Below are 13057 nucleotides of genomic sequence, written 5' to 3' on the forward strand. Positions count from 1 at the left end.
TGTAACTTGGCTGGTACCAAGTACAGTTTTCAGACCGACAGTTGACAGTTACTTTGGAACCCATGGCAGCTAGAAATAGGCTGACATCCACTGTGGCTAGGAGCAGAATGTAGGATGGACCATATCTCACTTCTCACCACTAACAGTGTTAACAGTCACCTGGGCTGTTGGAACACCTAGGCATAGTGCCTTTTTTTCTATCCACTCCCCCACGAATCAGGACCTGCAGTCATCATTGCTTTAAGATATGTTTAAGAAATTGAATTATAATGTGTAACTTTGAAAATATTATGAAGATTGAAAAATACTGTGTTTTTATATCTTAAGAAATTACAAGAGAAGTGGAGTCTAAAAACACCAGAGATTCAGAAAGTAAACAACAGTGGGATCTCACTATGTAACCTAATCAGCGCTGTGACTACCCCCGCGAAGGCAATAGCAGCAGTGAAATCAGGTATGTGCTTTGTTTACATCCACAGCAGAGCCCCTAAGAACTGGGTCCACCCATGTTACTTCTGTTTCCCTTAATTTTTAAATTAATGCATAAAATAACCTCAGAAATACAAAGGGAGAGTGACAAGAAAGATGGCATCTGTACATGCACTAAAAGTATGTTCCATGCATGGAACAGTATCTGTACTCATCAAATTTCAAATCCCTCTTATGGTTCACTTTCATAGAGACTACAGTTAAAATGTAACCAAATTAATATGTAAGAATAAGGAACATTATATTGGGGAAGAGGAAAAATCAGGTTCCAATTTGTTTTCTACCTTAATTAATGGAGATAACTCAAATTCTACTTGAAATATTTGATAAATGAGCCCGGTCTCCTGGGAGAGGAGAGGTGAAGGAAGGAAGCAGCTCTTTTCTGTAGAGTGGATCTCTGTAGTTTTAAAAATCCCCATCTACCTTATTTTCTACACTGTTCCCAAAGAAAACAATTATATAATGTGTTAGCCAGTGTACCTGAATTGTAGTCATGATTGAGCCACTCAGCAGAAGTGGAGTCATGTATAAGTAATGATTCTAAAATTAATTTAAGTTGTGTATATGGTTTTAAGTTTAAAACATATTTATATTGTTAATATCAGGGTTTTTTTTTTCTCATCCAAGAATAGACGAAGGCAGATCTCGTATCTTTATTCTGAGAGTCTCTGAGTACCCTCTGTGGTTTTTCTGCTCCGCCCAGCCCCTCAGCTGCCCCTATTGTGAGATGTTCCAGCTGGGCCTCTTGCAAACATTTATTCCGCTCTATTAACCCCATTTCAGAGTGTACTCATATTATATATGGCGTGATGATCTCTCCTTTCTCTTCTAATCAGATTTCCTGAAATGTCAAGTGTTTTGTTTTGTTTTTGTTTTTTTTTAAGAAAAGGAATTCTATTGTGTTTTTTCTTAAGAAAAGGAATTCTATTCTATAAAGGTCCACTTTATATTTGTAATAAGTAAGAAGTTGTTTTTTTTTTTTCTTCTCTTGATAACTATCAAGCACAGTAGGAATCAGTCTTGATTCAGGATATTTTCACTTTCGACTGAAATGCCAATGTATGTGATTTTTTCTGTTTTAAAGAGACAAAACTCAGATTAAGATCCAGATATTTAAATATTCCTGTTTTAAACTTGTTCTTGTGTGGCTAGTTTTAGGAAATGTCTTTGTGTTTTATAGATAGGTAGCCAATGCATACGTGCCTGAGAAAGTCTAATTGAGTTTTTTAATATTCTGCTTATGAAATAGGAACCAAGGCTAGATGTTTATGTAATTAAAGAGTAGTACTAATTATTACTTACTGAGTAGTTCCTATTTGCTAGGCAATCAGTTAACTGTCTTTAGTACCCACAGTGGCCTCGCAAGTTAGGTATTATTATCCCCACCAGTGTGGTGGGGTGGTGATTGATTTGTCCATTCACTCAGCGAGTAATTAGTGGGGCTGGGATTTAAATTCAGGTGAGTCAGACACCAAAGCCCAGGCATTCCTAACCCTGTGCTCTTCTCTCTGTGTTGACATAATGTGGGTTTTAGTAATAGAGTTTGTTTGTTTTACTTTTAACTTTTCATGTCTTTGTACCTCATTCTGCTTCCATTAAACCCATAATAACACTGTGTAACTGTACCACACAATTTTCAAATCCTTAAGTAAGGGTTTGTCTGTCAGTCATTTATGCTTCTTGCAACACACACAGCGAGCAACTTTTGAGCTTCAAGGACTTTATTACTAAAAATAACAATAAAACAATTTTATCACAAAATTGTTTTTTAATTAATACTTAAGGATGAATGTATATAATCTAAACTTATTAAACTCTAACGTTTCAGGTGATCATGTTACTACTTTAAGAATGAATTTTATATACCAGAAAGGATCTATAAATTTTGGACCTTCATTTGATTTAGAAATTGAATCAATATTTTATATTTTCAAGTAGTAATAACATTTTTAAATGATTACCGTTTATGGGGTTTGATTTAATGCCATCTACTATTAATGTGTAGAAATGCCATAGATCTGTAACTACTTCGGTGTTAATATTTTTGCAGGTGGAGTAATATTAAATGGTGAAGGAACAGCCACAGATACTCAAGATATTTTGTCAAATAAAGGTGAATAGTAACTTAAGTGCTTACGATTACAGTAACTTTGGCCTTTGTTCTTTTTTGAGAGAAAATCTTTTTAGAGATGAATAGTAGTTATATTGAAATGTCAACCTTGAGTTAAAATGATATTATTTATTTTTTAAAGAGAAAGAGAGAAAGTGTGAGTGGGGGAAGGGACAGAGGGAGAGGGAGAGAATCTCAGGCAGAATCTGTGCCGAGCATGGAGCCCGTCTCGGGGCTTGACCCCATGACCCCGAGATCATGACCTGAGCTGAAATCAAGAGTTGGACACTTAACCGACTGAGCCACCCAGGGGCCCCTAAAACATTATTATTTTATATCATAGTCATATCTTCATAGATATATTTATGTAACATTCCATGCAATTTTGTTAATCTCAAGTTAGTGAAATCTGGTAGTTTGGTTTGGCATTTGGTTATGTTTCCTTCTTTTTGGTTAAATAATTTAAGGTATTTTGTCACTTGAATAACATTCTTTGAGCTATTTTCTTGAGTTTGATTCCTAAGGACTTAATACATAGCATTTCATGGTTTTGGTTTCCCATTCCATTGAAAAATCTCTTTTTCATTTCACTTGTATTATGCAATGTACCTAAATCGTTGGTTATTAAATAGCATTATAAGATAGTTCTAAAAATTCTTTTAGAATTTTTAACCCTTTAGTTCTAAAAATTCTGTGACTTTATCATAGTAGGCTTAATATGGACAAAATAGGAGGGAATATCATGTAAAGCAAACTTTTATTTCTAGAGCTTTACTCTAAACGTCCTGAAAATGTGTCCATCTGATTTTATTTTATTTTAATACTTTTAGGATTGACATCTATTAAAAAGGATATGACTGACATAAGCCATGGTTATGAAGATCTTGGCCTTTTACTTAAGGATAAAATAGCTGAACTGAATACTAAACTCTCCAAATTGCAAAAGGCTCAGGAAGAATCCAGCACAATGATGCAGTGGCTCCAAAAGATGAACAAGACTGCGGCCAAGTGGCACCAGGCACCGACTCCGACAGACACGGACGCTGTGAAGACTCAGGTGGAACAGAATAAGGTATATTCTGCAGATACATTTACCGAAGACCTGAAAGGGAACAGACTAGCATCCATCTGAGGCCTGGTGGTCAGGACCCGTGTTCTGATTTCCAGCTCTGTAACCTTCTGCAAATAACTTACCAGTTTTGTTTAATGTGCCTTTCTGTAGAAAGTGATGATAATATACTGTATGGTGACTGACATAACATAATAAAATAAAATTTAAAAAAAAGAAAGTGATAATAGTCACCTGTTTTACACACACATACATTATAAAGATGAGTGAACTGTTGGGTGTAAGCGCCTTTGCCACCTTTATTTTTTTAACAATTTTATTTTTAAGTAATCTCTACACCCGACATGGGGCTTGAACCCACAACCCTGAGTTCAAGAGTCACATGCTCCACCGACTGAGCCAGCCAGGTGCCCCAACTTTGCCACCTTTAAGTCAGGTTAAGTCTGGGATTTTAACCAGTCAACTATTGGAAAAGATTTATTTAGGTGTATTAGGGATTTGTTCTGTCCCACATAAAATAGGGTAGCTCACACTTTCCCTTTCTTTAATAGATGGCATTTCTTTCCCCAACTGTCAGGATTGGGGAAATGATTTTACATTGTGACAATGATGGCAAAAATGTCTGTCTGTGTTTGAATTCTATAACATGTTAATCCAGAAAAGTGTTGATTCACTAGTAGATTCTTAAACTTGGCAGCCTTTGTCAAGACTGATGTCCTTATCAGTTACAATATTATTAATGTCATCTTCCTTTTTTCCAAAGGGATTTGTTTAAGAATAATAGGAAATTCTTCCTAGCTACTGGGGACTAGAGTCATTTTCTCCCTAACTGTAGTGTTCCTCTTTGGGATTCCTTTATCAGATGGTTGAAGACTGCTTGAGAAAAGGAAAGGAGAATAATTAACCACTGAATTCTGGCCCCTCACCCACTTCAGCACTCCACAGTGGATATTTTCATCTACTATAATTATGTTTTTGTCTTCTGATGTTGACATACTCTAACAGAGTTTTTTCCCCTTGTTTAGTCATTTGAGGCAGAACTGAAGCAAAATGTAAACAAAGTGCAGGAGTTGAAAGACAAATTGACAGAGCTGTTGGAGGAGAACCCAGACACTCCTGAGGCCCCCAAATGGAAACAGATGCTGACAGAAATTGGTATGTCATGTCACTTATCCCAGAGTCTGTGAATAGAAAGAAGCACAATCATTTTTTAATCAGTCTTTATCAGAATAAAATGTATCCACCAGCCTCAGTTATTTTTGAATTTGCTTTAATGTTTCATGTTTAAGATGTTGCAAATTTAAAAGTGTCATTTCAAATTATAGTGTGCTGGGACTGGGCATATCTTGTATTTTCCTTGCTAAACACCATAACTAAATTTATTTTTATGAAGAGGGTAGATACCAGTGAATAAAATGCTGTGTGTTGAGTACCATGTTTTCATCATTTTTTACTTGATTTTTGGTGTTTGTTTTTTTATACTTTATTTTATTTTAAATACTCTTATATATATTTTTTTTGTCTGAAAAAGGTAAGCTCCCTTCTCCTCCCTGGAGTTCCTTTGGGAACTCATTTGGCCCCTGCTTTATGTTCTTCTCTTCCCCAGTCAGGGTTAAAAAGTAACTCCCCACAGAAGTCTGGTGGTTTCCGTTCTTCATCCAGAGTTATCCTCTCATCTCCATCCTGTCCGTGTATAAACTGTTTCTCATAAACACAGAATTCTCTTCATAAGTCCTTTTAGCTTATCACCCCTTCCCATTATTATGATGATATGGGAAATGCATGTAAGACAATACTAATTTTCCCTACTTCATAGTATTGTTTGGAAAATTCAATGAATTAATGTGTGTACAGCTCATACACACTGTACTTGGCACATAGTAGGTGCTGCTTGTTTACTATGATTATAATAAGAGTTATTTTACTTTCAATTGTTCCATTATGCTGAGCTAAATATTGTCCTTCCATTAGAGTCAGATATGCTATGATAAATTTAAAAATTGGTAAGTATGTTTTAGTTTGAAAAAAGGTTATCATAAGGAACCTTAATGTTCAAAGGTATAGTTGATCCAACCGTAGGCTCCTGTCGTGTTATAATTTGTCCCTAATTCAGTGGCTCTCTCCTGGGATAATCAGAATTACTTGGGACAGGATTATCAAGGCATTTTAGAATAGGGGTGAGAGTGAGGAGTGTGTATTTCAAAAAAGCTTCCTGATAAGATTTTGATATTTCTCCCTTTCAATTCATTATTTGAATTACATTATTTTATAGTTAGATTATGTTTGACTAGAACATGCCATATAGAATGATGTCATTAGGTAAGGTTTCAGGGATTGGGTTCTATTAAAAGCAGCCATTTATTGTATTGTGCTAGATGAAAAAAATCTGTCAGATCAACAAATCTCGCCCATCCGTGATTGTTTACTGAGTGACTAATATATTTAAATGTTGGTCAGTAACTCTTGGCTTCAGGGAGCATACTATCTTAAGGGTGGGAACAGCAGGAAAGGCTTCCTAGCAGAGGTTTTGTAAGGTCTAGTGGAATTGTGATGGAAGGATAGAGCTGGGATATCCGGAGAGGAAGTAGAGTGTGTTAGGTAAGGGGCTGGTGTGACAGAAGCCTGTTTGGATGGTAACGGTAGGATCAACAGGACGAGATTAGCAGTGTCATCTCAGGGTGCAGACCCTCCAATATTACTAGGCTAGGGCCAGTTTTGTGGGAGGCCTTGAATGTGAGGCAGAAGTCTTCATATTTTATCATCTAGGTGGTGAGAAGTTAATTATTGAAGGGTATGGGCACAGAACAACATATTTAAGTGATTGTTTTAGGGAAATTATTTTAGAACCAAATGGGTTGCAGCTGAGGAACACTAATTACAAGGAAACCAGTGTGAAGACTATATAGTCCAGGACTGTGGTTCTCAAAGGTGTGCTCCGGGGAGCCGCACCATCAGCATCACCTGGGGGCTTTCCAGAGATGCAAAATTTCAGGCCCCACTTCAGACCTGTTGAATCAGAAATTTGGGGGATGGGGTCCAGCAACCTGTCTTAATCCCTCTGGGTGCTTCTAGTGCAGCTGAAGCTTGAGAACCACTAGTCTAGGCAAAACACGATGAGGACCAAAATGGAGTTAGGGCACTAGGAATGTAAAGGGTAGGTTTAAGGTTTTATGATCAAGAAGACAGGAATTAGAGTCATGAAAGAACATTCTGAATTACTGTACCTCAGTGATATGGAAGAAAGAATAATCTTTCAAAGAAATCTAAAAATCAGAAAAATCCACCAGTTTTGATAGGAATAAAAAGTTGTTGTTGTTCTTTAATGTAAAGGGTTGGTGAGATTTCCTAGTGTTGTAACTTTCAAGCAGGTGGTTGTCATTGTGTGTGATTTGAATAAAAGAGAAGGGGCATAGATATACAAATTTGGGAGTCATTTGCCCAGCAGTGATCATTGAAGATTTGCTATTCAAAGAAAGAGAAAGACATGTATCATACGACCTCACTAATATGAGGAATTCTTAATCTCAGGAAACAAACTGAGGGTTGCTGGAGTGGTGGGGGGTGGGAGGGATGGGGTGGCTGGGTGATAGACATTGGGGAGGGTATGTGCTATGGTGAGCGCTGCGAATTGTGTAAGACTGTTGAATCACAGACCTGTACCTCTGAAACAAATAATACATTATATGTTAAAAAAACAAAGAAAGGGTTAATGTTCCTTGTTGTAGTAGGTCAGTTATAGTTGAACAAACAGACTCTATAGGACTTCTAGAAGAAATGTGGGATCTCTGGATCCTGTTTGCCTTAAGGAATATTCCATATTCTACATTATCTTCTGAGATCAGATTCAAATTTTTCTTATACTTCTAGTTGACACACAGCTCCAGGACCATAAAATCTGTATCATTAAATGCAATTAACTCTTAGATTACACTTTAATCAACTGTGTAAGAAGAATTACAAAGATGGAATGATAGCCATTATGTATCATTTTGAGTCATATCCTGAGGTATTCACATAGACAGTGACGTTAAATGTATAAAAACCAAACACCAGTTTCATCTTTTTCTTTTAGATTCTAAGTGGCAAGAACTCAATCAGTTAACAGTTGATAGACAACAAAGACTGGAAGAATCCTCTAATAATCTAACCCAGTTCCAGACTGTAGAAGCTCAGTTAAAACAGTGGCTTGTGGAAAAAGAACTGATGGTCAGTGTTCTTGGGCCCTTGTCAATTGACCCAAATATGCTAAACACACAGAGGCAGCAGGTGCAGGTGAGTGTTACGTGACTTAACGAGACAAATGTTTTCATTATAAATACATTAGCTTTGGACGGTATGTGCTTAAACTGCCTTGAAGTGTATTTGTAATGCTTACGATGCCCATAAGATACTGTCCTGAGGTTAGTGGGGAACCCCCAGAGCACCAAAGCCAGGAGGCCTCCCAGAACAGTCTCCTGAGCCCATGAGTGGGTCGAGTCCCTTGATCATTTCAGTCATCTTGTGGTTTGTGCAGACCCTGTTAAAAAGGGCCTTCTTTGAAATATTAATGTGATTGTATAAGTAATAACATTTTTATGAGAAGCTGGTATGTGCTTTTTATTGTTTAGAAATTACTCCTTTGAGGTTTTATTCATTTTGATTGTGGTAGAAGATAATGAAACTTGTAAAACTCATGCAATACACCCCTGAGGGGTGGAGAGACAGAATAAAAAGAGAAGAAAGAATAAGAGAAATAAAGAGGGAACCTTGAACCACACGTTGCTTAGACTAGTCTAATTATAAAGTGGATGAATCCACAAGGAGAAAAAAAATCCCTGAAATGTAAATCAGAGGTAGAAGCAAAAGCTCCGTTGTGGTTCCAGTTGGATTTCCCTACGTCTACATATGGTATCTAGAGCAGCGTGGCTAGTCCTGTACTTTGAAAATACAAATCAGTCTTTGTCATTGAGGATGAGCATGTCCTAGCTCATGTACATTCTGAATCTGAAGAGAATGAAAGCAAAAGATATAAATAAGTATCTGGGGAGAATAATGGCCCCTAGTCTTGGTAGTCTCCCTGAGATAGATAAAATGTTGTAGTAACAAAGGGAGATTTCTGGGTCACTCATTGTATAATGGGAGTCAGTGCTGAGCCTGCACATTCTGAGCAACATGATTTATTGGCTAAAATTTTTATAATAGAGACTGTAAATGTTAATAAACCTTGTATCTTAAAAAAGCCCTTGTAAAATAATGCCCCATGAGTTAATGTATTCTAACAGTGTCATCGGTGTGTATTTCCTTTGGTATAAAATGCTACAGAGCATTTAAAATACCCTGCGAAGAGAAAACTGCAAGTGGGAAAATACAAATTTGGTGTTTGTGTGCTGTAAACTTGTCCAATAGCAGTGCTTCCCTTCGTTTGTGAATATTTGTACATCAGCTGTCGTTCATTCTGCCCAGACCGCCATATTTACTCTCTGCTTTTTCCCCTTTGTGAAGGATGTTATTTTAGACAAAATGTTATCTCTGCAAAGCCCCGTTGCTCTTTGGATTAATTTAAGATCATTGCCCTGCCCTTGAAATAAAAACTAGGACAACAGGAACTAGAAAAAATAAAAACTAGGTGGATAAATACCACTTCTGTCTGTCTAGAAACTGAAAGCTCCGTTTCAGTTTCTTGGGTGTTTATTTACTCTCGCTACATCTTCACCTTAGATTCTGCTGCAAGAATTTGACACTCGGAAGCCTCAGTATGAACAGCTAACAGCAGCCGGCCGGGGCATTTTGAGCAGACCTGGGGAACACCCCTCTTTCCACGGGGTCGTGAAAGAGCAACTGGCAGCTGTGACCCAGAAGTGGGACAGCCTCACAGGACAACTGAGCGACAGATGTGACTGGATTGGCCAAGCCATTGTTAAGAGCACACAGTACCAAAGCCTGCTGAGAAGCCTTTCTGATAAACTGAGTGACTTGGATAATCAAGTCAGCAGCAGTGCGGCTGGGAGCACACACCCCGAGGCTATGAACCAGCAGTTGGAAGCAGCCCAAAAAATGAAGCAGGAACTAGAGCAGGAAATGAAGCAGATAAAAGTGGCCCAGGCCCTCTGTGAGGATTTGTCAGCACTGGTGAAGGAAGAGTACTTGAAGGCAGAACTTAGTAGGCAACTAGAAGGCATCTTAAAATCATTTAAGGATGTTGAGCAAAAAGCAGGTTTGTCTGTCTTCTTTGAATACGTGTATCTCCCCAGAAACGGAGATCCTGCCGTGCCTCTTTCCAGGCTGTTGCCCCGAATCTAGGACCCTGAAGGGATTCTGCCCGCTCTCCCAAGCGCAGAGAGTTGTTCTGTGCTCATGAGCGGATGCAGCAGGGGAGCGGGGGGCGGGGTGGGGGGCTACCGCCACACAAATAATGGGCAAAAGTCCGCTTAAGCATTGAAACGTCAGGTATTTCAAACCGGTCTTTAAAAGGTGTCCGTTAATGTTTTTTGTTGCGTGACGGTTTCATTGCACCAGAGAAACAGGTGAGTACAGTGAGTAAAAACGCTTCACATCCTTTTCTCCCCTGCAGTTCCTCTGTTCTGTTCCGTCACAGAAAGCTTTTCTAGAGAAATGTGTGGAAGAGAAGCACTGGGCCCTAGGTTCTTCTCTCGCCCCCTTGGCCCTGATTCTGTGACAGGTGCACCCGTGGGGCTTGGAGGCGGCAGGCGGGAGCTCCTGCACGCGAGGCGGGCCTGCCGGAGGACAGCACATTTGGCTACTGTGTTTGTTCTGTTTGAAAAGTAACGCTAAGTGCCTGGCAACTAGTAAATTCTCAGTTTACATATTTTTTTAATTGACTGGAATTGTTTGTTGATCATAGCAACCATTTCAGACCTACTCTTTTATTTTGATGGGATATTGATAATATTGGCTCTGATGATGATGATGATTACTGTTATGATCACTTTCATGTGACGAGCATTAGGCTGAGAACTTTACATGTACTATCATTTAATCGCCACGGCAGCTTCTATTAAGTTTGCCACCTGGGCAGATGAGGCTCAGAGGTTTAATCATCCGTCCAAGGTCTAGCAGCTCCTGGGAGGTTGAGCCGGAACCTGAACCCATGCAGTTGTTCTATGCTGCTGAGTGGGGCCTTCATGATGTGTAAAAACCACACAAGTGGGCAAGTCATTTCCCTTTTAGACAGTTCTGTCCATTTATCTGATGGTTTTTGTCTTGGCTTTTCATAGACTAGATTACATTTTGATGTAAAATAAAAATGTCTGTGATTTCATTTTTAGAGAATCACATTCAGCACCTTCAGTCAGCCTGTGCGAGCTCTCACCAATTTCAGCAAATGTCCCGAGATTTTCAGGTTTGGCTGGATACAAAGAAAGAAGAGCATAACCGTTCTCCCCCAATATCAGCCAAACTCGATGTCTTGGAATCATTAATTAAAGATCAGAAAGACTTTAGTAAAACTCTGTCTGCTCAGTCTCATATTTATGAAAAAACCATTGCGGAAGGTGAAAATCTCCTACTAAAAACACAAGGGTCTGAGAAGGCAGCCTTACAGTCCCAACTTAACACAATTAAAACCAATTGGGATGGATTTAATAAGCAGGTGAAAGAACAGGAAGACAAGGTAAAAGATTCACTGGAAAAAGCCCTCAAATATAAAGAGCATGTAGAGACTCTCCAGCCATGGATAGACAAATGTCAGAATAACCTGGGGGAAATAAAATTTTGCTTGGATCCTGCTGAAACAGAGAATGCTATGGCCAAGTTAAAGTCTCTGCAGAAGGAAATGAACCAACACTTGGGGATGGTAGAACTGCTTAACAACGCAGCCAACAGCTTGCTCAGTGTCTGTGAGGTAGATAAAGAGGTTGTCACGGATGAGAATAAATCACTGATCCAGAAAGTAGACATGGTCACTGAACAACTTCACAGTAAGAAACTCTCTCTGGAGAACATGGCCCAGAAGTTTAAGGAATTTCAAGAAGTTTCCAAAGAAGCTAAAAGGCAGCTTGAGTGTGCAAAGGAACAGCTGGATGTCCATGACTCCTTAGGACCCCAGGCCTACAGTAACAAGTACCTGACTGTGTTGCAGACCCAGCAGAAGGCACTTCAGACCATGAAGCATCAGGTAGATTTGGTCAAAGGACTTGCCCAGGACCTCGTGGTAGAAGCCTCAGACTCAAAGGGAACCTCTGATATTTTATTACAAGCAGAAACCTTAGCTCAAGAACATAGTGCACTGAATCAGCTGGTTGATGAAAGGTGTTCGTTCTTGGAAACCAAGCTTCAGGGCATTGGGCATTTCCAGAATACCATCCGAGAAATGTTTTCTCAGTTTGCAGAGTTCGATGACGAACTGGATAGCATGGCCCCAGTGGGGAGAGACTTAGAAACCTTGCAAAAACAGAAGGAGGCAATTAAAGCCTTTCTGAAGAAACTAGAAGCTCTCATAGCCAGCAACGACAATGCTAATAAAACCTGCAAGATGATGCTGGCCATGGAAGAGACCTCGCCTGATCTCGTTGGAATCAAAAGGGACTTGGAAGCTTTAAGCAAACAATGCAACAAGTTACTGGACCGAGCTCAAGCCCGAGAAGAGCAGGTTGAAGGGACAGTTGGACGTCTTGAAGAATTCTACAGCAAACTGAAGGAATTTTCTACTCTGCTTCAGAAGGCTGAAGAACATGAAGAGTCTCAAGGCCCTGTTGGTATGGAAACAGAGACAATTAACCAACAGCTTGATGTGTTCAAGGTAGGGAATTCTTCATTTTTACTGTTTTTAAAAAAAATTTTTAAGAAAATTTTTATTTCATATTTTTATTGTTTTTTACTAGAAAAATAATTTTTTATTTTTTATTATTAAAAGAAATTTAGAATTGGTACAGAAAGGAACTGCCTATACTGTAGAGCCTTCTCGTATGGCTGTCATGCAGCTTTTGAGCCTGGATGAGCCCATATGGGGGTAATATCCAGGCATGTGAAGATTTCCAAGCCTCCTGGGGATTTGGGCCCTCATAGGATAAGACCTGAGATAATACCAAGAGGTCAAAGGGGGCTTGAAAAGTTGTAGGTGAGCCTGAAACTAACATTGTAGGGTCTGTTTCTGATGTCATTCACAATTGACATCTGAAGTGAGCAGAGCCATGTTTTAAACTCTAGGGCAGAGGCCAGTCTATAACATAAAAAGCTTGTTCTCTTCATGTTTGTCTCCCAGCATGTTATTTAAATGGTGAATTATAGTCTTTTCCTTTTTATAGTCTTCTTATCCTTCTTAATTTAATTTCTTTTGTAAACTTTTTCTTCCAAAAGTTCATATTTTTAAAGGGAGAGTGGAGTTCCATGTCGTAATCCTGGTTTTTTAAATGCAGATCTTGGGCTCATGCTCCAGAGGATTAGGAATAAAA

At 38.8% G+C, this 13057-nt stretch overlaps 1 protein-coding gene across 21 annotated transcripts in view; it reads left to right on the plus strand.

The window, feature by feature from the left end:
- DST (dystonin) overlaps positions 1-13057 on the plus strand; it is a 470596-nt gene that overhangs the window by 363530 nt on the left and 94009 nt on the right. For all 21 annotated transcript variants that reach the window (XM_032409610.1, XM_032409591.1, XM_032409594.1 and 18 more), the window contains 7 exons: positions 328-454; positions 2540-2602; positions 3430-3671; positions 4694-4823; positions 7741-7940; positions 9366-9861; positions 10934-12405. In XM_032409610.1, coding sequence (XP_032265501.1) covers positions 328-454; positions 2540-2602; positions 3430-3671; positions 4694-4823; positions 7741-7940; positions 9366-9861; positions 10934-12405 — 2730 coding nt within the window. The remainder of the gene's footprint in view (positions 1-327; positions 455-2539; positions 2603-3429; positions 3672-4693; positions 4824-7740; positions 7941-9365; positions 9862-10933; positions 12406-13057) is intronic.

This window comes from Phoca vitulina, unplaced genomic scaffold (assembly GCF_004348235.1).
Source record: "Phoca vitulina isolate PV1807 unplaced genomic scaffold, GSC_HSeal_1.0 scaffold11, whole genome shotgun sequence".
NCBI lineage: Eukaryota > Metazoa > Chordata > Mammalia > Carnivora > Phocidae > Phoca > Phoca vitulina.